The following is a 26,002-nucleotide window of genomic DNA, read 5'->3' as shown; positions in this document are numbered from 1 at the left end:
CAGCAAAAACGCCAAGATGATATCGTGCTAATCAGAACGTGTACCTTTATTCTTTGGTCATCGACATCCACAATCGTAGCAACACGGATTAACCGGGGGTTTCGTTTATCCACAACTTCAAGTTTCATATTCGGGAGAAAACCATGGGGCAACCGCTGTAACGTCACGAAAGCAGCCAAGTCAAGAGATATCCAACAATTCAGACAAGCGACTAAAGTTTTCTGAAATGTTACTGTTCCAATTTTACACCATATCTTTAATACAACTAGAATTTAGTTTTCAGAACACACAGAGCTTCATGCATATTATTTTATCCAGTTTCATAAAAACCTGTAAGAAGAATATTACGGTAATTTTCAAGACAGCTAAAAGATAAAGACAGATTAAATCATAAATTCATTAATGATCACAAGGTTCAAAAAAGGATCTCAGTCTACTTTGTCTATTGGTTTAGTTGTTTTTATTTTTTTCTTAATAAATTAAGAAATTGTTGACTATTATCACTGCCCAGCTTTGGAGTGCATGACCGAGGAGGCAAAATTAACAAATAATTACAAAGGATAAACATGATCCTTTATGTCTAAATTTCAAAACACATAAAAGCTGTCATAATTATAATAGATAAGCTGTTTTAAAATCATAGCACAATGTAATTTAAAGCCATGACCTGTGTTTTTGTTGCTCCATCTATAACATAAGCATGCTAAACTGTATTGATTTAAGGTTTCTTCCAAGTTTTAAAATGCAGGGACCAGAAGTCTGGAAAGACAGACGCTCAGGAAACATTTAGGAAAATGCAGTGGGGGGAAGATGGACTGGGATTTACCCAATCATTGAAACTAAGGAAACTTATCAAACATCAATCAAAAGACAACTATGACGGTGTTTAAGGGGAGGCAAAAAGTCTCACTCTGAGAGCTACTGCACACCCAAGTGTTCAGTTGACTTTCTTGAAAATTAAAGTGTACTGACTTTCTCAAGTCTAGAAATGGCAGAAGGAAAATAAAACGTTTGATAGCACATGACTTATAAAACAATCACACCTTTCTCCAGTCCTGGGTCTGTTCCTCTCCGGGTTTTGTGGAAGCATATTTTCTTTCTAAAATTCACTATTATGTCTACTAAATGGGAGGATACTGATCAAAATTAGGTCTCTGTTCCTTGAAAATGTTTCTCTTCCCCCAACGGCCATTGTGCTAACAAAAGTTAACTGTATCACATTGCAGATGCCAAAGACGGACAGCTTGAGAGGAACTCATAATAACCCTGTGACAGAGCCTGGTGGGGAGGTGCCTTTTAAACTATATCTTTTCACAATTTTATTTTCCTGTAGAATTTTCTTGACATAAAGTAAGAAAGTAAATGAAACCACAAGCAGCCAGCATTTTTGCTCATGGAATTTCCACAATTCTTAAAATTCTCTCTAGCACCCTGCAACTTCTAACCCCTCTTCATTTGATGATGCCTAGTCCTCTAAATCCAACCTATTATAACCAACTGTCTTAAAGAATGAAATAGCACTTTGTTTTGAACTCCTGATCTTCAGAAAACTTTCAGTAAATGAAGTCACACTGTAAGTTCTGACAGAAGGTGAGTCAGGGAGCCCGGAGGACACAGAGCTGAAAGGGAACCGAGCCTGCAAACCCCTGGTGCAGAACTTAAGTGTCTCCAGCTCTGCTATCAGTGCACCCTCTTTTACAAAATAATTTACACTTGGTTTAATCCTTGAATAAATTTATAAGTGTAAATCTGAACTTTACAAATCGGTGTTCTAACAAATCACCCACAGCCATGTTCTCTCAAAATGGGTGAAACGGTAACACACAGGCGCTGCATACAAACCGCCCGTTTTATTATGACATCACGGGCAGTCTAACGGGCCCGGAGACGGAAAGCTCAGCGCTCCCACTCAGTGGACCAAGAGACCCGGAAACCCAGGGCTCAGTCTTCAGAGGCTGATGGGGTTTCAACAGCACCCCAAAGAGGAAAATCGTCATCCACATTTGTGTGTAGGAACAACAGTGAGTCCCCTCCTTTGCATTTTTAACTAAAAGCAATGAAAATGACTCTTGAATTTAAAAGGAAAAAAAACTAAAATAACTTTAAATTGCCAAATGAAGGCACAATTCCACACAAACAGGCACTGTTTAAAAGTTGGGAGTGTCTACAGATACAAACTTACCATTTTAAAAAACTCTGGCAGGAACTGCGTAAGTTTGAGTAGCTTCCAGATATTCTGTCCAGGAAAATTTTTCTGGATCAGGATAACCTGAAAAAAAACATAAATATCAAAAGATTAGTCACTGCTATCTTGATTCCCATACACTAGAAGACATCAGATGATAAAAACCCCCGCTATTAACTGAATGCTCACTATTTAACAGCCCTTTTAAGAACTTCACATACACTCCCTGACATAGGTCTACGACAGCCTGAGGGCGGTTTGCCCTGCTAAGACACGAGCACACTCTCACTGGTTCGTGCACTCCCTCCACAAGGTAAAGCAGGTTGACCAAGGTCGAACGGCGGTGTGAGTGCACGGCAGAGCCAGCTCAAGCCCAGAAGGGCTCGTTGGATGTTTGAAAAAACTCATAATCACTGTCTGACCTCAAATCATGAACTGACAGTCTCTCCAATGACTCTGCATATATTAGGGTTTTATTCTCATAATCACATGTTTGTAATTACAGTTTCCAAGTCTGCTATTTATCACTGCAATTTAAAAATATGCATTGGTATAACATGGTATAAAGCACTCTTTATGTTTACAAAATTTGTCTAATTGGGTTTCTTGTTTCTCTTTATGTTTGTGTTATTTTATTCCTCATTACATTTGCCAGAGGTGGGCTGTCTATATTGTGTTGTTCTCGTTTTCCTTTCAAGAAATGAGTACTCATATTTATCCATCACATCTACTGTTTTCTTTTGTCTTTTCTAATTATTTTGTTTGCTGCTTTTATTCTTATCACTTCTTTCCTCATGCTTCCCTTAGGTTTGTTTTATACTTGCAAACTGAATTGTAAACATACTTAATTTATTTTCATATAAAAAATCATATAAGCATTTAAGACTATGAACTTCCCATTGCTGTCCCTGAATACTGCTTTAGCTATTTGGGCAAACTTTTAGGAAATATTTATCTTTCTTATTTTTACTTTCTAAAAGAATTATAATCTTTCATTGTCACCTTGATTAAATCATTGGCCAAATATTTAAGAGATATCCTAAGTGGTTAATTTTTGCAGTTGTTTAAAACATTAATAACAATAGCTAGTTTACTACATGATCATCTCAGAATGTCACATGGTCTGTACAATGCCTGCTTGGGGAACTTAAACTAAGATTTCTTTTTGGTGCAACATAGGATGTGTTTAAAAAATTTTTAACTATGTACATATACACAGAGATGTATTTTAAGATCTCACTATGCATTTATTCAATCTAAATAGCTATATTATTCAAAAACCTGTTTATTTTTTATTTAAGCAAAAAGCCTGAAGCAATATGCTAAAATCTCTAAAATAACTTTTTCTGTAGAGTTTTTCAGTATTTCTCATAATTTTTTCTTCACATTTAAATGTTTTGCCAAAATAAAATGCATTAAAGAAAGATATACAAATCAAGTGGACAGACTGAAAAATTTGCCTACACTTTTCCACATAACCAGGAGGCAGGACACCCCCATCCCCAGCCTGCCCCCTTCTGGTCACTGCTGCTCTCCTCAAAGGGAGCTGCCTGTCCTGCCTTCTGCAGAGACCAGCTCTTCTCCTTCTGGTTTCTCTCTGTATAAATGGAATCGTACAGCACTGGCTCATCTGCAGTCCTCGGCTTCTGCTCAGCATTCTAGCTGTGAGGTTCTTGCAGACCTCTGCGTGCAGACCTTTCATTTTCAGTGCTGCATAGTATTCCGTGAGGGGAGGATGCCACAATCTACCCATTCTACTGGTGATGGTCATTTGAGTAGCTCTGATTTGGGGACTGGTACAGACAGTGCTGTTATGAACATTCTAGCACAGTTTTTGCAGAGACCAGAAGTACACATTTCTGTTGGAATGTATCCAGGAGTAAAACTGCTGGATCTTGAGGTATTTTGTGTCACATGCTGATGTTACAACATTTAGCATATGAAAGCATATGTGACATTCACTATTAATTGCACTTCTTACTTCATATTAATAGAGAAAATTTACCTTTTGGACACACTGATAGCCTCCTGCCTCAAATTCTTCTTTTTACTAAAAGTTAAATGGTATGCCATTCTGCTATTTTCTGTTTATTTATGTTTGTCTGATAAAATTTTACCCAGCTTTTGTACTCCTCTCAGCCTGGCCCTGAGCCCTGCCAGGCTCAGGGCAGAAGCACAGTAACGGGGGAAGGGACAGGGACAGACCCCCTCACACAGTGGTGGGCCAACACAGCGACAGAAGCTTCCCACAGGTTTAAATTCTACTTGAAAGTACTAATGAGCGTTAACTGCCATCCCCCAGTTTTCAGTCACAGCTTCTTTGCGTATGTTTTCATTGCACTCTGCTCTCTTGTTGGTACCGTGACGAAATGGCTGCCCACCTGAATTTCCACTTTATATATCACTAAATCGAGTGGGCCACTTCTAGGGTTCACTGAAGGCCACCACACAGGGTCAGCCCCCTGCAACACCACAAGAGGAGACCCTTTTGTGACTCTGTTGAGTCCCTCCTAAAGACAAGTAATCATACTATGGATGAACGTTTTAAATAATTGAACTTCTTGACTTAATTGTTCATCCTACTTTCCCTTAGTACTCTTGAGCAGCCTTAGGTACTCGAACAGAAATAAAAACATTTAAAAAGAGTGGTTGAGTTTAACGAAAACAGACAGAAAATTCCTCAACAAAATACTAGCAAACCAAGTGCAGCAACATGTAAGAAAAAAATATATTTATACACACACACATACACAGAATTGTGAGATTAACCCCAGGAAGACAAGACTGGTTCGGCATATGGAAAGCAATAAATATAATAAAACCATATTAACAGAATAAGGGACCACCCTTTCATGATAAAGCAAACTAGGAATAGAAGAGAACTTTCTCAATCTGATAAAAGACCCCCACAAAAATCCCACAGTAAATGTCATGTCTAATGTGGAAAGACTGAGCGTTCCCTAAGGTCAGGAACAAGAAAAGGATGTTCAGTCCTGTTCTGTCCCACAATGCACGCGAAGCACTATCCAGAGGACTTCGGGGAGAAAGAAAAGACGCTTAGCCTGAAGAGAAGAAGTAGAAGTATCTCTACTTAGAGATGACAGAATCTTGCACATAGAAAACCCTAAGGAACACACACCTTAGAGCTAATAAATGAATTCAGGATATAAGATCATTGTACAAAAATCAACTGTATTCCTACATAATAGCAGTGAATAACCCAAAGATGAAAGTAAGAAAACAGTTCCATTTACAGCACAAAAAAGAACAGACCAGACAAGGACATGATAAGAAAACTACAGACCAATTTCCCTTACGAATACAGATACAAAACCCCATAATGCAACAGTAGCAAACCGAACTCAATAGCTCGTTGAGTGAAACAAAGGGAAAAAAAACTCCCAGATGATCTTCTCAATAGATTGAGAAAAAGCACTGGACAAAATCCAACACTCTTTCACAATAAAAACATTCAGAAAACTAGGAGTAAAGGGGCGCTTTCTCAACATGATACAGGGAACTTATGAAAACCATACAGCTAACATCATACTCAATAATGGGAGACTGAAACCTTTCCACCATAATATTAGGAAAAAGACAAGAATGCCCACTTTTACCACTACATTCAACATAGTACTGAAGTCCTAGCCAGAACAAGAGGCAAGAAACAAGGTTAAAGGCTTGGTATCTATTAGCTAATGTAACATGACAAGAAAAGGAAATAAAAGGTATACTGACTGGGAAAAAAGAAAGAAAACTTTGATAAATAAATTGTGGTATATCCATACAACGGGATAGTATTCAGTCATAAAAAGGAATGAACTATGTATACCTGCTACAGCTTGGGTGAACCTCTAAAACATAATAGTAAGTGAAAGAAGCCAGGCACAAAAGATCACATATTGCATGATTCTTTTAACATAATATATCCAGAACAGGCAAATCTCCAGAATAGACAAATCCATGGAAAGCAGATTAGAGGTTACCAGGGATTGGTGTCAGGGAGTGGGTGGTGGGTATACTTAATAAGTGTAGGATGTTTTCATGGAGTGACAGGAAAGTTTTAAAATTAAAGAGAACTGGTGGCTGCAGAACATGAACACACTACCACTGAACTGTCACTTTAAAATGGTTCATTGTATGTTATATGAATTGCACTTCAATTAAAAAAAGAATAGAATACTTAGGAACAAATTTAATAATGAGCAAGACTTACAGACTGAAAACCATAAGATATTTAAAAATTAAAGAAGACCTAAATAAATGGAAGGATGTCCTGTGTTCTCAGGCTAGAAAACTTAGTATTTTTAAGATGGAAGCACTCCCAAGGTTGAGCTACAGATCAATCCCTATCAAAGTCCGAGCTGGCTTTTTTAGAGGAAGGGCAGAAATTGTCAAGCTAACTCTAAAATTCATAGGGAAACGCAAGTGCCTCAGAGCAGCCAAAACAATCTTGAAAAGAACAGATTCCAGAGTGAAAGGCTCTTAACTTACATTTTCAAAATTTACTCCAGAGTTACAGTAATCAACGTAGTGGCATTAGATTCTGGCATTAGGGCAGACGTACAGACCTGTCGGATAGAACTGTCAGTCCAGAAATAAATTCATACACCTGCAGACAACTTATTTTCGATGGATCTGCCAAGACCAATCAATGGGTAAAGAACAGTCTTCTGTGACAAGTCTCTGTGACCTTAGATTAAGGAACACTTTCTTAGATACCAAAAGCACAACAGAAGAAAAAACAGATAAACTGGACATTATCAAAATTAAAAGCTTTTGTGCTTTAAAAGAAACAATCAAGAAAGTAGAAAAGACAACAGGATTTTACATCTAGACAAAGAACCCTTATCACACAATAATAAAAAAGACAACCCAATTTTTAAAAGGGCAAAGAATTTGAAACAGCTATTTCTTGAAATAAGATACACAAAAGGCCAATAACCACATAAAAAAAAATTTTAAAAACAGTAAAATTCCAGAATTATTCCATTTTAAAAGGTTAAACACCTGCTCCATGCCAGAATGGCATATTCCTTAGTCTACATTTCTTCCTGTGCATTTGTTATTGAAATAAATAGGTTTCTCCTAGAAAACTTGTTTTAAAAATGCTAAATTACATAGCCACTATATATCGTCTTCACTTTGAAATTAGAAAACCGATTTTATAGAGCAGGTCTCTAAACGTTTCTTACTATTTCTGTAATAGGAAAACAGATAAATTACAAGAAAGTCCCTAGATCGGTGCTCAGCTGAGCCACTAAGCTGGCTCGGTGAAGGGGTCTGGCAATCTGGCCTCTCCCTATGAAATTCTCACTTCTTAGGTCTCCACATTTCTTACATTTAACTCCAAAGTTAAGTGAATTTAATAATCTCATGGTCAATTATTGAATTAACTATAAGTTACAAAGTAAATTACATAGGTGGAAATGGCTGGATTTACAGGTCAGTTCACAGTGACTGCACTCATTTCACCAGATAAAAGAAAAATTAGCAATTTTTTAAAGTGGGTGCCTAATGTCTTTAAAAACACAGTCCATTTTCATTATGGGGAAGGATGTGCAGATTTCAGACATCTGGGTCACTCGGTGGTCAACAGAATCTTGCACAATATCTTGATCAGATACTTTGTACTGCAAAGTGGTTTGCACCAACAAGAGTAAGACCAGGCATAGCCAATCCCAGAGACAGCTTCAAAGAAGACCCAGCCAGGCCACTCACCTTGAGGGGCTACCAGAGTTCTCCCATTCTCCCGACACCAACCAACTGGCTGGACGTAAGGACTATTTACATCACACCTGCAAAAACAGGATTCTCTTTTAGATCCCAAATTAACTCCAGAGAAAGAATCCAACAGTAATGATCATTCTGGATATTAAAAGATGCCATGGAAAATATTACCTCGGAGCTAAAATATTTTATAGCTTGAGAGAATGAGAAGTAATTTTAGTACTTTATTTTGTAAGCTGAGGGGCCAAACTCCTCTTTTATGTAAGCTTCATGAAATTTAAAAGCAATTTTATAAAGAGTGTTTGACTAGGGCCTGAACTGCCAGCGCTCTCCCAAAAGAGTGCACATTTTAATGAGCCCCGTCTACCACTTCTTGCCGGCGGCAAGGGAAAATATTAATAGGCCAGTCCAGATTTTAATAGGACAGACCAGATTCCATCTGCCGACAGTTTCCTCCCTCTCCTTTTCCAGGACCCCAGACGATTCTCCCAAAGACACGTACAGCACTTCATCGATGCCCTGCTTCTCGGTTCAGAGAAGAAAACAGCCCCCACCTCGCACGGGAAGACCCACAGCCCTGGCCGGACCTGCCCTTTATTCAGGACCTGCTCTCCAGAAATGCCACAAAAATTACTTTCACCACGCCCTTATCTGTATTTCAGGTTTTTCACCCAGAAAGCCCTTTAAAAGCATGCAATGTTAGCTCAATGGCATTGTAAGCACATATTTTCTCTGCTCTCCACAGGTTTTCGAACAATTCACTCCATTCTCCCTGAATCTTCCTTTCTTAAAAATACACCAGTCTGAGTTCCACATTTTTCAGGGAAAAAAAAAAATACTGCAAGTTGTTAACTTCCTCCTCACTTACAAACCACCCACAGCAGAGTGAAGGGCCCGGGGCAGGACACACTGTCTCGGATGAGGCCTTGTTAGGTGACCTCGCAGAGAGCGGCTCCCGAGGGAGCGCGGCCGGGCAGGTCAGCCGCCAGAGTCCTGCCGGTAGTTCCTAGGAGGACCACGGCTCCTAACACCAAACGCGCGTGCGGAAGGAAGGCGCACAGGGCCGTCTCACCAGTAATCGTGACTGTCATCCCAGCTGTCAAAATGTACCAGCAAGCGGTCTTCAGCAATATCTGCGATGGTTGCCACGCACACCAAGGAGGGGTTGCTCCTGTCTACGGCCTCCAGCTTCATCCCAACCTCAAGGTCTTTAGGCGCCGGACCGCTCTAACACAGCATCGGGGGAGGCACCAAGAGAAGCAGGGCTGAGCCGCGGGCACAACGTCTGTGATGTTCATTCAGCATCAGGAAGGTCTGCAGGGGAGCAACACTCACCCTCCAGAACAAAGCCGGCCGGGAAAATACTCCAACAGACTGGCACCAAGTGTACGTTCATTCAAAAAAAAGAAAAACACTTTGTGCTTTTTCTCTTTTGTCCTGCAGGCAGGTTTCATTTTCCTTATCACTGTCATTTTTCCCTCTTCATGTCTTAAGAGTATTAAGAGTCATTTGTATGAGTTTTAAAATACTGCGCTGACTGAATACAGTGGTAGCAGATCACTTTCTCTGCTCCCTGCAGGCTTCTGATATGTGGTATATTTTCAAATACCACTATTTGGAAAACTAGCAAAGATATGCTCTTCAGCACTAAAATTATCATTTACTTTGACCAGAGCTGAAATTAGCGGCTTTCTAAATATTTTTAAAAAACACATGCACTAATCCATGAATAAATCATAGTCGAAAAAAACCAAATGGTTGTTTTAGTGCCCGCACGTTGTTTTCAGTATTTAAGAATGCCAAGGACTATGATTTACAGTAACATTACAGTGATAAAACCCTACGCCTCCTACAGCTGTAATTAGCCAGTCCTGGACTTAGAGAGCACACGTGAAGTATCTGGGGGCTGGAAGGGGGCCTTCCTACTTCTTTACTGTCTCTACTGACCCTCACTTTTGTGTTCCTTTAGCACATTACATTTTTAAAAGCATTTTCACATTTCCATAACTCTCTTTCCTTATATAATTCTACGAAACCCGTTGAACAGTTTGTATAACATTGATTTCAAGAGCAGGACACTGAAGCCTGGAGAAGTGGGGGACTGTCCTAAACAGGGACACAGCCAGCAGGTGGCAAAGCCCCCGCCCTGGTGCGTGGCCCCACAGGGCCCAGAGGCCGGGCCGCGACCTCCTCTCTTCTCTCCTGTTAGATGCTCAGACACGGGTCCTCATACAGCCCTGAGTCTGTCGGAAGGGTCACCCTCACGCTCACCACACGCAAATACCACTGGACCAGGTGCATTCAAAGCTTATCCGGGGCGTCAACTGGTCTCAAAACACCAAAACTCAGCTTAAACAACGAACTCACTAGCTGCAGAAAGAAAACATTCTAAAAGGCATTTTAAATTATAGCAGGCTTTAAACGTAAAGTTTTTTCCTCTCTTCCATCTCATTAAAGTACTTAATTCTATGTTTAAAGGGGGAAAAAAAGTTCATAGGAAACTGACAAATTCAGTGAGAAAAGTCATAGGAAGCTAAGGATTCTTAAAAGATTAAAATACAAGAGAATATACAGTGAATTTTTTAAAATTTAAGCAGAAGTAAACATCTGACTAATACCAAGGAAGAAAATACTTACAGAACTTCTGTTTCTGAATAATCTCTTGGGAGCATTTTGCAATTTGCAGGCCTTTAAGTAATCCATCCAACCGAATTTATCTTTCCTATAACCTAAAAAAAATACTGATTACTCAAAATACCCCCAAGATGTAACCACATGAATAATAAATATATTATTCTTATTCGATCTTCTGCCATAAATTCGATGTCCTTTAGCAGACACAAAAGACTCAAATTAAAATCTCTAAACTGTTTCAATGTTTTGAATGTATGGAATTGAAACCACTAAGAGTGATTTCCCACCGGGCATGTCATTCCCGACAAATGTTAAAAGCCGTTCAAATGCGGCACCAGTGCCCTGGTAGCCTGAGGGGAGCCTTGCCTCCCGTTAAGGCTTCAGACAGAGGGAGGGGACAACAGTCCCTACGGCCCTCATCCCCCTCAAAGAAGCTGTGTCACTGAGACCAGCGTGGGCCCTGGTGGTGACCAGGGAGCCAGACACTGGGGACGGGGACAGAACGAGCCATGGGCCACGTGGCAACTCCAGCTCCGTGTCCTGCCAGGCTCCGCAGGACAGAACGCCTCACCCTCCCACCCACGTGCCCACGGCTCAGATGGGGCTGGCCCACATCAACGGGCTTGAGAAACATTCCTGATGGAGTGTCCCACTCAGAACACAGCCTTCAAGGCCACAGTGGCACCTCTAACTTCCCCTCCTATCTGCCCGCCCTGGCCTCTGCTCCGCCACCCTCAACTCCCTGTGGTCCGCCCAGCACCCGTCAGATGTCCTGTCTCAGGCCTCTTTCAGCGCCCTTCCTGCTGGGGCAGCCCTGGGACCCTGCTCAGCCCTCCAGCCCTATCACTGTGGACGCTGGCAGCTCTGTGTCTCCTCCTTGTCTCCGCAACAGATGCTCCATGAGGACAGATTCGGTTTACTGAATGCACGGCTCTACCCACAGTGACTGCATACGGTTAGGACTCCCTACTGAGTGATCCAGCCCGTGGCCTCTCACCAGCCTCCGTGAAACCCAGTGATCTCAGGGGATCTCAAAGGACCCCCCACTCCCCGACCTAGTTGCTAAGAATAAAATGACTATATACTGACTCCAGAAGCTGCCACGGTCACCCGGGAGCCTAATATCCGAGCAGGAGACCTTATACAAAGGTTTGCTGGACAAGGAAACCGGCCCACTGGCCTCAGTATGCCGCCGACCATCCCTGCGACCAGCACACAGCAAGTAAGAAGGGCCTCAATCCCATCTGCCAGACCCCGGTTCCTCTTGTGCATAATGAAAGACAAAGATGAGATTTTAATTCCCATCAAAAGAAAATAGCGACATTTTCTCTTCGATAGCTCCCTGTTCTCCATGATTCCTCTTTGAAAAAATTATACATGTGAACCAAGATTCCTCACTGTACAGCATTACTGATTCAGTGAAAAACATTATTTCAACTGTAATTTAAACATTAGTTTCTTCATTCCTTATAAAGTTTAATAAACTTTATGTAAAATAAAATGCTCTCGTAAGATTTTAATTTTTCTCTATGTAACCTGAGAATATTTGACCTCAACAGTCATTGATGCTTTTCTTTTAAAGATATTTATTTATTTCTAAAAACGGAATCCTTGCAGTCTTAATGCTTTTCGTGGATCACACTTTCATCTTGAAAATCAATTCACACCAGGCTCTCGTGTCAGTATCTTATAAAATATCGTTCAAATGAAACTGTCTTCCCATCCCGGCTCACCCTTAGGGATGTGTAATTCGTGCCTGGTCTTTTCACACCAGCCTACTGGATGGATGTCAGAGGAACCAGCGTTGATCCAAAAATCATAGCAGCTTAAATAACCATCAAAATGAAGCCTTAGACGGTAACCACATACCTGAAAAATGGGATGTATGCATTTGTTCAGTAAGAGTCATGCATTTGAAGTGTACACAAAGTCAACAAAACGTTCATTTATTCTGTCAACACCATCAATGTAGATGAGCCAATCCCTACATCCAAATGTGCTTGTATTAGAGAACAAATTTATAGATGATCTGGATAACACAAAATGTTGACAAAATTGACACTATCTTTCAAGAAGCGAGAATTTTTCTGCAGAAAAATTATCCGTTTTCTCAGCCTAGGCATCTGAGGACAATTAACATATCCATTCACCAACAAGTTTATTTACTCGTTCAATACCTATCAAACATTTCTTTCAGAAACACCATCTCCTGCTGTCTGGCTTAGACTCATGTCCCAAGGCCATGGAAGCTAAGTACAGAGCAAAACCAAAATGGGCATGGCTTTATTTCAAAAACATATGAATCCAGTATACGCAGTAAATAATAAAGCAGTCTGAGAAACCTATCTCCTACACATGGTATACACGTTTAATAGCTACGATCGGTGAATTAAGTGAACAGATTTTCTATGTTTGATAGTATTAAAATATAGAGGTATTTTACCAACTTAATATAAAATGTTTGGTAAATATTACATTTTATAAGCCATTTACTTCCATCAATGGCTCTTCATGCTATATAATTTTCATAAAATTCATGTATTTCTATAAATATGTAACTCATATGCATAGATATTTTTAATACACATTTCCCATTAGTGCAGCTTAAACTTGAATAATTATGTCTCCTTTAACAGACAAAAGCAACATTGTGGGATTCCCGGGTTTTTATCAATCTCAGGTGAAAACTATTTACCAATTAAATCAAGAATAACTGCTTGTGATGAGGGACTTAGAAAATTAATCTTCAGAGAAGGAAAAAAATCATTAAAAAACATATTTCACCCATCACTGAATAAAATAAATCCATAATGTAATGGAACTTGTTTACAACACAAAGCACTCAAATTCATCATTCTCTGGAAAATTCTCTTCTGTCACTGTGCAGTTAGCCCAAGACAATTACACCATGTCTTACCTCAGCTACAGAAAGCACACAAAACCCAGATGGATGTCGGGGGTCAACGCCTTCTAATCTCATTCCAACCTGAAAGCCATTTTCATGCTCCGGAAAGGACTGGTCCTGTGAAATTCCACGATACAGTATGAGCCACTAAAATACCTTCACGATTTGATATTAAAACACTTGGTGCGGCCGTGCACAAAATCATACTAGCCTGGAAGCCCAGTAATCCAGCTAAAGACAGAAGGCTGCTCTCACATATCTGGCCTCGAAGACGGCTTGGTCAGTTGTATGCGCTGTGAAATAGTTCACCTGCCAAACTGCGTGTGTGAACTCCCCGTTTATTCCTCTTGCCCATTTTTCCTTAATGATCTGAAGCTCTTCCTGCACTCTGGGAACAATCCTGTGTTGACTGGCATGATTACTTGGCTCTTCACTTTGTTTATGATGACTTCCTTGTGGAGAATTTTATTTTAATGTAACAAAATACATCAATTATTTCCTCTACAGGCTGCACGTCTAGCCTATGAAATCCCTTGCAGCCCTGCAGTTACATGGATAGTCTCCTAGGGTTATTTTAAAGCTTTTATTCTTCATATTTAAACCTACAATACGACTGGAATTGATTTTTTTTTTTTATGGTGTGAGGTAGGGCTCTATTTTTTCATATGGAAAACAAATCGTTCGACAAAACTTTTTTGAACAGTCCGTACTTTCACTGACCTGCAGAGTGTCCTCTGTTACAGCATGTTTCTACATGTCTGCGGGTCTATTTGTGGCCTTTTTTATTCTATTTATTGGCATGTTTGCCTATATCACATTGTGTTAGTTGCTGATAACGAGTCTATCTGGAGAGCAATCCATATCATACTGAGATTTTAAATTCTGGAACTTGTTCCCTCTGAATTTACTCTAACCATTTGGTCTGTTTTTTTTTTTTTTAATTTTCATGTAGACGTCGTAACATTTATTTCTGTGTACTTTTTATGTTTATTGCTATTATAAATGGAATCTACTTAACAGACTTCCTCATTTATTCCATTATTTTCTTTAATATTGGTCTTGTTTCCCATAGGCTTGCTGTATTATTACTAGTTTTGAGATGATTCAGCATTACCAGTCAATTTATTCTTAACTGAGAATAAACTTCTAAGTATACTAATGGAGAAGGGGGAAGATCTAGTACGGTTAGATCTAGAGCTGCTTTTTAATCACTAGTTGTATTAATATTTATGACTGCTTATCATACGGATGCCTATTTTTAGGGTAAAATTTATTCTTTTGGAAAAAAAATCTCTATCTGGAAACATCAAACATAGAGAAAAGCTGCAAGAACAAAACAGTACAGAGTACACATACAGCCTTTGCCCAGATTTATTTCCTGTTAACATTCCACCCCATTTGCTTTATCATTTCTGTTGGCCCTCAGGTGTCTCTGTGTGTACAGATACGGATGTACAGACATACACATATACGTACAGGGGATGTTTTTACCCTTTGAGGGCTCTTTACCCCTAAATACTAATTTTTTCTCTAAGAGTAGTTTATTTTCCCCAAGAACAGGAATGTTCTCTTAGCAACAGCTCAGTTATCAACTTCTCTAAATTTAACACTTATACAGTATTTTTAATTCATCTTCCATTCATATTCCAATTTTTCCAATTTATCCAACAATGCACTTTATAACACATTCCCCCTCCAGAGCAGGATTCAGTTTAAGGTCAAATATTCAATTTAATAGGCCTGTCTCTTTAGTCTCCCTTAATCTGGAACATCTTCCATTGCATTTCTTTATCTTTTATAACATTGACATTTTCAAAGAAGACACTCTTTTCCCTCTTCTATTTTTCAAAATAGAAAGTTCCTCATTTTGGATTTGCCTGATGTTTCCCCGTGATCAGATTCAGGACATGCATTTTTGGCCAGCACACTACATGGGTGATGACGGGTCCTTCTCAGGAGAGCACATCTGCAACCACAGATGGCAGCGTGTTCGTTGGTGACGTTCATTTCCATCACAAATTAGCGTTCTCCAATTCCTTCACTACAGTTACATACAAAGCACACACACACAAACACTTATACATACGTACATATGTGCACATATATCCATAAATAAGTCCAAACAGATACATCTAACTCCAGTCCATCCCCAAAGGGCTTGCTCTTCTTCACTCTGTATTTGTCCTTGTCCTGTAACAAGCTTGGCACCCTTACTCACTCATATCCTAAATCCTGTGGCACATCCACTGCACGTTCAGACCTCTTTTACCTGCTGCTGTAATAAACAAGCCTGCAAAAAGAGCTCAGGATTTGTCTGCAATTCTCTCTTCCTGCTCTGCCATCCAAGAATGGGGTCCTCAGTTAAAAACTCTGCTCATAATCAACTTGGATCCATTCTTTTTTTTTTCTCTTCAGGGTAGCTATAGTAGTCACTTGAGATATGACTTAGTTCATTTGTTCCTATTTTCTTTCAGTTCTTAATAATTTATTGTGATTTTTAATATGCAGAATATGAACCTGCTTTCAAAAGTCAAAGCTACATGCAAAGGTACTCAAGGAAGGATCTCGCCCTCCATACCTTACCCACCCCATTCAACCTCTGACAGGTAACCAACCTTGCTCTTTTCTGGTTTATCCTATCTGGCTTTCTTCTTGAAAAAATTAGCAATTATGCTAATACTTTTTCTTACCTTTCCTTCCTTTTTACACAAAAGATAGCATACTACACACTGCGTTGCACTTGGCTTTTTTCACTTCCTAGTGTCTCCTGGAAACCAGTCAAAGTCAGGTCACAGTCAGGTCACAGCAACTGTCCACACCCTCCTTACAGCCGCCCTGCCCTCCACTGTGTGTAGGAACATAGTTCATTCAACCTTCTTCCAGACTTGGGTGCCTGCCTTTTTTTAGAACATAAATTGTTTTCACATCTTCATGAATTGGCTTGTAAAATATAGTTAAAAACTTTCTTGCATTCACAGATCATTTCAGATGCTTCCAAGAAAAAACTTAGAAGATGACAAAAACCAAAAAAAACTGAAATGGCAAGAATAAATGATTTCTCGGGAATATTTTATTTCTACAAAAATAAATGTCATGTGTGTATTTAACTCTCCCAGCCTTCTTCTCACTTCTGCTCTGTTTCCCAGCAGATTGTATTTAACAAGTTTTCTGTGACTACCTCCTGCTCGCTGCTCTGAAATTCCTCAGTTAACTTAAAAAGCATCACACTCATACACACATATCCAGACGCACACACACAACACGGAAAAGAAAAGGCAAAGGGGAAGAGACTGGGAGACTGGGGAGAAGATGTTAATGATGCTGAAAGGAAATTAAGAAGCTACAGAAAATTAAAGAACATTTTTCATGTTTTAACAAAACTGAAAGATGTAAAACTGGGGATGGGGAGGAACCAGTGTTACACTGAGCAGTATTATATCCGCTTACCACACATGAATGGTAAATTCAAGACCCTGGTAATGGATCACAGTCGACAGCTAGGATGCAACATCGTTCTTGCCAGCATTTCACATGGTTTCTGAACTGAACATTTGGGAGCTTTATGTAACACTGTGAGGAATGCTATAGGACTAAAGCAGCCACAGTATCCTTGGGAGGGTTTCAAGTAAAACCCAAAAAACAGCCATGTTAGCAATCTGAAAGGCAGCATCTAGCGAGAAATATCACTGCCTTTCATCAACCTCTTTTCTGTGTTAATGGTTTAATCATAGCAGATAAAGATTCTTTCCCTTTCTAAAAAATCTTACATTTTATGAACATGAATGTTGATAGCTCTCCTTATAAAATCGTATTTTAGGATGAAAAAAGGGACCTGGAATCACACACTTTAAGGCAAACAATAGCCCATTAAATTCAGTCATAGAAAGTCATAAGGGTTGTGGACCTGAAACACACTTTTACAGATAAACTCAAGTTCAGAGACTTTCAAGGTCACACCAGTTTAGTGGCAGAGCACAGCCTAGGACTTGGGGCTCCCGAAAGCCTGCCAACCATCTCTCCCACGAAGGGGACGGAAGCAGCAACAATATGGGAAACCTCACTGGGCTCGAGGCCGAGAGGCCTCAAGGACACTTCCACGGAAGGGCCCGCGCCACACGCTCTTGGGTACAGAAGTTCAGTTGTTTTGTTTTCTCACAACTGTTGCGAAATAACGGTTTCTAGGATGAAAGTGATGAATGTGCCACAGTGATGGAGAAGAAGGATTATCCAAAGTTCCAGACCTCATGTCAAGAGCAGGTACAGATGACATACTAGTCTTTAAAAATAAAATGAGTCAGAGCATTAGGAAAAAAACAAACAAAAATGAAACATCGTGTCTAGAGTAAAGAAGACAGGCCAGTGACAAAACTCCTTTTAGAAATGTAATGCATCCGGGCACTCGTTTTGACAGGTGTGTGCCAGCAGGTTTCTGCTCCTTCGGGTGACAAAGTCACAAGTGTGCAGCAGGAACAACTCTCAGGGAGCTGGTAGACACATGTGAGAAAATCCGGGCATTTTACTGTTTATCACTGAGAACCCCATTCAAGAGCAGAGATTATCTTGTACTGATGGCTCTGAGCTGCTACGCAGACTGCAGAAGAGCAGCGGCCACCACACCAGCAGAGCATTAACGAAACCATGTGCGCGGAAGAGCGCCCACACGCCAAGGCTCCCTCCTACTTTACCCGGGGCCAGAGCTGGCAGCCAACCACACTTCCCTGATCTTAATTCATTAGTTAAAAGAAGTGGGGGAAACCGGGTAGGCAATGGAATCACAGCCACTGAGGCCAGGGCCACAGGCTTACGGTTTTCCTATCTTCACATGAAGGCAGTCAAAGGGAGAGGTTCCCGGGAATTTTATATGCAGATGATAAAAACAAAATTTCTTATAACACCAAAGATCACTGCCATGAGTTCAGCATCCTTCTTAAATGGTTTATCTCAGCAACATCTTCAAAATCTCAAATCATCTCACTATGTATCTCCAGGGCTGAAATGTTACAAGTTTCAATGAAAGAGGGGAGCGATCAGGAAACCTTATGCAGGCAAACTGTGATATAAACAGCGCGACTGCAGAGAATTTAACTTTTTCTCGACGCTTGATGATTTTCTTTAGTCAATGGGGAAAAAAAATCAGTTGTGTTATTGGTAGTGCAAAAAGATAATTCAAATACTACAGAAGGAAAGGTGGGAAAAAAAAAAAAAACATTTTCCTGAGATGAGTACAATCAAAGAGAAAGTTACAAAGGCATTTGCAGCTCTCTCTGAAGTAGAGAGACCTGGCCTGCCAGGGTTTCCATATAATGTGTCAACATAGCATTTGATAAAACACAATGAGTCTGGGTTTGTGTTTGATCTGAACACCCAAGACAGTCCACGTCTACGTGAAGAACCACCAAACACATGCTCTCACCGTCAACAGCCTATGACAGCTAGATACAACTTGCTCACTAAACAAAAATGAAGACAAAAGAGTGCGGGAGCTGGTACGGAGCATGAGCCACCCTTTACCAGCCGTATACGGCTGCCCCTGATGCGACAGGCCCTTCTGTAGCACATGACTCTGGGCCATGTCCTGTTCAAATACCATCCCCTTTACACATACCAATTCATTAAATCCTCAAAAAACCCTATGAAACCCTATATACATTTTACAGATGAAACTGGGGCCCAAGAGATTATGTATGTGCCTGAGGCCACAGTGTGTGTCTGGATTTAAAGGACAGTTAATTGCTGTGCTAGGTCATTCTGAAAGGTCACGTGCAACACTAAAGACTTCATAATTTTTCAACTTTTACTTTACAATCAAAACTTAGGATGAGTTTTTTAGACGTGAAAAATTGGAGGTCCGAGTATATGCTATACGACCAATAAATGAGCCTCCGGTACTAAACATCTGAAAACAGTGCCACGGAGAATGTGGGGCTTTACTGTGGAATAAATCAGGAGAGCAAGGATACGTGGCATCGGGACCCCTGACTATGCATTTGGGGAGGAAAACAATCATATTTCTACCACAACAGCACATATAAAAATAACTTTTTGGATGGAGAGAAAACAGACACAGTGTAACAGAATACAACGCAACTATTACAACAGCAAGCCACGGACCTGGTCTGCTGTGGTGTGCCACAGCCGTGAGGTGCTGATGGACACAGAGCAAGCACCAGGAGAGGAAAACAGGGCCGTGTAAACTTGCAGGACGCATCTCTACAGATCTGGAAGCACACACATCAAATTACTCTGAGTGGTTCACCTGGAGTGGGGAGCCTGCAGGGAGAAAGCCATTTATCTTTATACTCCTCTGTCTTGTTACAATTTTTAAATGGCATTCCAATCTTTTTTAAAAAGATCAACACACACACACACACACACACACACACACACGCACGCACGCACAATCAAGTGATGAAGAAACTCGACAAGGAGGCAGGACCCCGTCCCGAGAAGTCTTATACGTCCTGTTAAGGATCTTTCAGTTTATTCTTAGTCAACGAAGCACTAGCAAACGTTTTTAGGCACTGGGGAGGGAAAAAAAAAAAACATTACTGCATTTTATTAAGATCTTGTTAGTGGTGATATGGAAAAATGATTAGAAAAGTAGCGAGATGAGAAATAGGAAAAACAGTAAAGGAGGCTTTTAATATCTACTAGTAACTGAGAACTTGCCGTGGACCCTGCACAGCCTCCAATTCAGCTCATGTAAGCTGTAGTGGCTGTTGCCCTGTATCGGAACTGGCACAGGTCCCACCTCACATATGAGCAAACAGGCTCAGAGAAGTTCAGGGACTGCTCCGTTTCCACAGCTAGTCAGTGAAAACTTGGAATTCGAATTCAAACCTTGGCCTGTGCGTGCACCTGCAAAGTTATAGTGTATTCTGGGATGCTGCAACAGCCTGGACACATGATAACAAGGACCTCAACCAATGCCGAGCAAGAGCTGGGAGTCCGGGGCAGGGCAGGCTCAGTACCTGCTTAGGAGGCAAAATGCGCCTGGCCGGCTGGAGACAGAGGAGGAGGAAGGTTGGGAATTTAGACGGACCACTCAGCTTTCAGACTTGAAAGAAATTTCCAGATTTTCATTGACTTCTGTAGTATTATTATCTACTGATACCTCCAAGGACTTGATGAACAGCCATGAAAACTACTATTTCTGTACCAATTCCAACTTTCTGGTGCGCTGCTACAGCTTCAGCGCCCTCCCGGGTCCCCTGTAACGAAGCTTCATCGTCAAAGTCTATTCACCGAGAGACACCGGCACCCGAGGAAAGGTCAGGAAACACCTTCCTCGCCTTTCCCTCAAGAAACGATGACTTCTGCCTGAGCTGAGAGTGGAAATTATCAAGAATATTAGAACCACTTTAGTCACAGAGAAAACGGAGAACCTGAAACACACACGCACACACGCACACACGTTTATTTCTTGGTACTCTTATTTATTTAATACGGCTGTTCCAACAGTGGAGCAGGGGTGGGCCCATGATGACTTCAAGGACTCCAGAAACCGAAATTTCATATAAAATTTAGTCTGCAAATGAATATAAGCACTTCTTTAAGGAGAATATCAATAGTTCACATTAAATGTTCAAAGTGGGTCTAAGACTTAAAAAAAAAAAAACAAAACAGTAAGAACCACATGGCTGTCCTTTACAGGAATCGACCACTGACCAACCCAGTGACTAAGTGACCTCTTTCTTTATGAGACTTCAATAAGCAGAACACAGCGGTTCACCGCAGTGGCTCATCATGAAGACCCAGCCAGGCGGCGAGGCGGGCTTCAGATTCTGCCTCTTCACAGTGGTGCCTATTTTTGCCACCTATTTGTTAGGCTGATGGAGAAAAATCATCACCTACATAATTAAACACAATCTGCTGCAATGCTTCAGTGAGGATGGCAGTGAAGGATGGCTGCTTGTGTATTTTTAAACTCTCATTTTAGAGACCACTTCCTTGTTATTTTGAACATTTTCCATAGATTAATTCTGAATCCCAAACTGCTGTCAAGATTAGACCGAGAGGCATTCTATAAACAGGGAACACAGAATCCACGGCACAACAGAAGTGCTCTTCCATGAGTTAGTAAACGTAATTCCTACTGTGTTCTCGTGAATCTACTATAATCTCAGGGCAAGAATTCCCAGTCCCCTGGAACCGACTGACGACGAGCAGTGTGGCTCGTGTGTGTGCACGTCTGTGTGCACGACTGTACATATGCTGTATCTCCAGGGGCCCTAACCTAACCACTGACTGAACTACAGTCTCAGAAACAGAAAGCAAGCACAGACCAGAGCGGGTGAAGCACTGCTGAGTTCAGGCAGCTCTAGACTAACAAAGATCCTTATGAACAAAGGAAAAGAACCCACACAGTATGAAACAAAGAGCTGCTCAGAGAGAACTTTTAAAAATAACTCCTAAACTTGTCTGACAACTCACTGGCCGTCACTGAGTGGATCCTACAAATCCTCTGAGTCTAGTGTCTAAAACAATGAACCCATATATTTTTTCCTGAATAACTAAACTCTCCTGGGGAAAGGGGATGAGGATATGTGTAACATCAATGTCCTTTAACTGCGGGAGAAGAGCCGGGGACGGTCCACCTTTGACTCCAAATGCCACTACTTTCTTCCTTTAATTTCCCTTCCTCTGAACATGACGTTCTGCTTCCAGCTGGGGCTGCAGATAAGCTGTGTGCCGGGGCTTCAGGCCCCCCCGCCCCGAGAAGAAGAAAGCACCCTGATCCGTCTGCTGGCTCCACTGCTTCAGACCCGCTGAACTGCCTCACAGCCGCAGAGCTCTGAGTCCCACAGCTCAGAGGGGCGGGTTCTCAGAGGGGGAGAGGGCTCTGAGCCACAGATCAGGGCGCATCTTCAGTTCTGCCCCAGATCCAGGGCTTTGGAGAACAGGAGAAATGGACATGAACGGGCGTTCGCTCTGCTCTCCAGAGTCCCAGCCATCAACCAGCCTAAAGGACTGCACGTCCTGGTTCTAAACACACTTTTCCCCCGCCCTCGAATGTCTTGTGTTTGAAATTCCCATCGAACAACTTAATGTAATTTTTCTCAAGACATGCAGGAGAGCACTTTGGCTACGGCCAGGGGGGACCAATGTCTTGAGCGACCAAGGACGATGTTACACTCTTTTGTTTCACCACAGATGAGGGCAGCAGAGGTCCTGGGAGAATAACGGGAGGGAGCTGACCCATAAGATGTTGCTCAGGCTGGGGGTGGGGACGGACCAGCAGCAGCCATGGGGAAGAGGTGGCACCTGAGGCCGGCAGAACAGGGGCCCCCAAAGGCGTGCACATCCTACCCTGAACATGTGACTCTGGTATCTTACATGGCCAAAGAGACCTCGTGGGCGTGATTACGTGGAGAATCTGGAGATGGGGGGACGTCCTGGAGTGTCCAGGTGGCCTAGTGCCATCATAAGCGTCCTTAGAAGCGGGAGGCAGAAGGACCAGGGCAGGAGACGTGAGGATAGAAACAGAGAGTGGAGTGATGTGGGCCCACATCCCAAGGAAGGCAGGTGGCCCCCAGAAGCTAGAAAGGATGAGGAAATAGAACCTCCCCATAGACGGCAGGAGGAACTCAGAGGACAGAGAGGTGTTTTGAAAGCCAGCCTCAAAGCAAAAGAAAACAACATTTTAAAGTTTAAATCAAATCAAGATAGGCACATTTCACCAGTAATGAAGAGAAAAATGTTTTTAAATTTTCTATGTCAACAGAAGGTGTTTATATCCTTGTAGGTTCATTACTCCAGATGGTAAAATAAATTATAAAAAATAATTGTACAAAAAGAAACTTAAAATAGACCTTCAACATGCAAAAACCGTGCCTGCAAATAAAACAAGTGTACTCTTCTTTAAAAACGTCCACGTTTTCTTGGTAGAATCCGTTTCTGATCTGCATGACAATTAACACGGTGTGTGTGTGTCACTGGCATATCTTCTAAAAGCTGAATATCAGGATGGAAACTACACACTAAAAGTAAAACAATACTCACTGTCTTTCGAGTAGCTTTCCATTCAGGATATGTACACTATTTAAAGTTTTACCTTCAACATTCTCAGTGTTAAAAGCTGAAGAGTTCCATCTCAGCTGGCTGACCTGAACACTTACCGTAATATTACTGTTACAATAATGGAGATGAACATTCACTGTCAAGGGCACAGAATCAACACAAAACTGAGTCCAGTCTGATCTTACTTCTTGGGGGGCTGGCATCAACCACCCGCCTTTTTTAGTCTACTGAAACCAATTTCCAATTATGAATCATGCTGACTTCATCTTGGCATATAAATGTAACATGTATCGCCTACATGTAGTGCATGTATGCATATACGTGTGTATTAGAATGTGCAGTCAGGGAAGCACTGTATGTCCCATCCTCACGACAAATCAGACATCATCACGGGCACGCAGAGCAGGACAAGGAACATTCATGGACAACTGACAACTCTTCCTCAAAGCATTATCCGTTATCACGTTTTCTGCGCATATCTCACACCCCAATGAGACGGCAAGACTTTTTGAGAAACCACGTTATAAGCACATTAGCGGTTCAGCCCAGTCTCACGTGGCACTCTGCACAGAAAGCCCAGAAGCAGGGGTGGCCTGCCCATGAAATCACGAGTGAAGATGAAGGCAGCCACCACATCGGGCATGTCTACTTCCCCGTGTGCTCATGCTTCACTGGCACCTTCCCAGCAGACAGAGACCAGAGTTCAGGAATTCTAAGTCCTGTCTTTAGCCAAAGAACCACGCGGCCTGCATGCCCAGCCCGCTCACGTCCACGCCACCCGCACCCTCCACGGGGACCCGCTACCTTAACCTGCCCTCGGTGCCCAGGGCTCTGTCACACCTCACAACGTCAAGGTGCAAGTTACACAGCCCACAGTCGGTCACTACACTCCATCGGGTTTATCTCAGGACAGAAATCCCACCCTTGCCCTCTGGAGTTGGGTACCTTGGGTAGAGATGGTCCCTAAAGCTGCAAGCCCCTGGGGCCAGTCATCACTGGGTCCAGCAAGTCCACTGAGGCTGCTCTGGGCACCCTTACAGTCAGGGAGGATCTGATTTAGGGGTTCGCTGTCTCCCTAACAAGCTGCCTGACCCACACCTCCATGCAACACATCAAAACAGATGCCTCACACCAGGCCCTTGGGTGGACGTGTGCAAGGTAAGATCAGCTAAGCAGAAGAAAGGCTCCCGCTTGGTGTTTATTACGTGCCTGTTACACCGTGTCCTTCTCACATACAGCAACCCAGGGAGGCAGGTACGGCCATCCCTATGTTACAAATGAGGACACGAGGCGCAGAGAGACTGAAGGGCTTGCCCAAGGTCACAGAGCTGGTAGGTAGCGGCGCGGGGCTTCCACCCAGGCGGGCCAGCCCCAGAGCACACACGGAGTCAGCGAGGCTGTGATTAGCTTTGTCATGTCATTTTCCAGCAAAGCCTACTGATCAGATAAGCTGGGTTCCACCAAGACAGATGATTTCATCTTCAGGAATTCTCGTACGTGTTGATTCTGCGAGAACCTATGAGCTCGAGCGGCTCACCTTGGAAAACAGCTCCACGGGCGCGGCCACCGCCTCCTGCTCCTGCAGGTACTGCTCCCAGGACCAGGCTTCCTGCGCGGCTGCGGTGGGGGCTGCAAGGGAAACACAGCGGCTCTTCTTGAGACAATTAGTGACAGAATAACAATGCAACTGACAGTAAATCCAAGAAGCAGGCTCAGTACTTAAACTGATCATCAGAAGACCCTGCAACTAACAGGAAGAGCCTGATCGCCCACCTTCTGCGAGTGTTTAGTAAAATCGGGTGACCACTGTGCTCAGCGCTTCCTGTGCCAGAACAACGTAGGGGACAGCGAATGCATCCCACCCAGGACCCTGCTGAGGGGCACTCAGAACAGGCACTCCTCGCGCCTCCCAAGACGAGGGAACAGGCACAGGCTTTCTTGAAGATGATCTGGGTAATTTTAGGGCAAAAGACTTGAATACTTTTTTTGTTATACCCTCAGTTTAATACTTCTTGGTGTGAGTGTCAACTGGTACAACCTGGTGAAAGGCACTGTGGAAACGTATGTCAAAAGCCTTAAAAATTATTTAGATCCTTTGAACCAGCAATTCTCCGTCTAGGAATCTGTCTTAATGCAGTTACAGAACTCTTCATCACAGGGAAACAGCAGAAACAAACTGAAGGTCCACCAGGGGAGGGCTAATTAAATGCACTAACAGACGTGTCATCTTAATAGAAGGCCATAAAACTACACTGCAGCAGACTGTCTAATGGTAGAGAAAGGCTATGTCAACGATAAACTACTAAATGAAAAAGAAAGCAGTTTTAGGAAACACAATGATCCTTCTTGATAAAATACATAATGGAAATAAAAAAGACTAAAATTATGTAAATCAGAATCTTAAATGAAGTCACCTTTAGGTGTCAGGATTACAAATAATTTCTTCCCAGTTTTCTTTGTACTTTAATTTTCTGCTTTCCAAATTTTCTAAATGAACAGCTGTCCTTTGTAATTCAGTAATAATATCA

At 41.9% G+C, this 26,002-nt stretch overlaps 1 protein-coding gene across 1 annotated transcript in view; it reads right to left on the bottom strand.

Moving 5' to 3' along the window:
• The window catches only part of L3MBTL4 (L3MBTL histone methyl-lysine binding protein 4), a 240,092-nt gene that overhangs the window by 140,648 nt on the left and 73,442 nt on the right, over positions 1 to 26,002 (bottom strand). The window contains 8 exon segments of the mRNA XM_074352471.1: positions 45 to 155; positions 2,175 to 2,269; positions 7,907 to 7,983; positions 8,988 to 9,142; positions 10,553 to 10,644; positions 12,283 to 12,418; positions 13,467 to 13,571; positions 25,012 to 25,103. Coding sequence (XP_074208572.1) covers positions 45 to 155; positions 2,175 to 2,269; positions 7,907 to 7,983; positions 8,988 to 9,142; positions 10,553 to 10,644; positions 12,283 to 12,418; positions 13,467 to 13,571; positions 25,012 to 25,103 — 863 coding nt within the window.

Source organism: Camelus bactrianus, chromosome 24 (assembly GCF_048773025.1).
Source record: "Camelus bactrianus isolate YW-2024 breed Bactrian camel chromosome 24, ASM4877302v1, whole genome shotgun sequence".
NCBI lineage: Eukaryota > Metazoa > Chordata > Mammalia > Artiodactyla > Camelidae > Camelus > Camelus bactrianus.
This window is presented reverse-complemented; position numbering and strand designations above follow the sequence as displayed.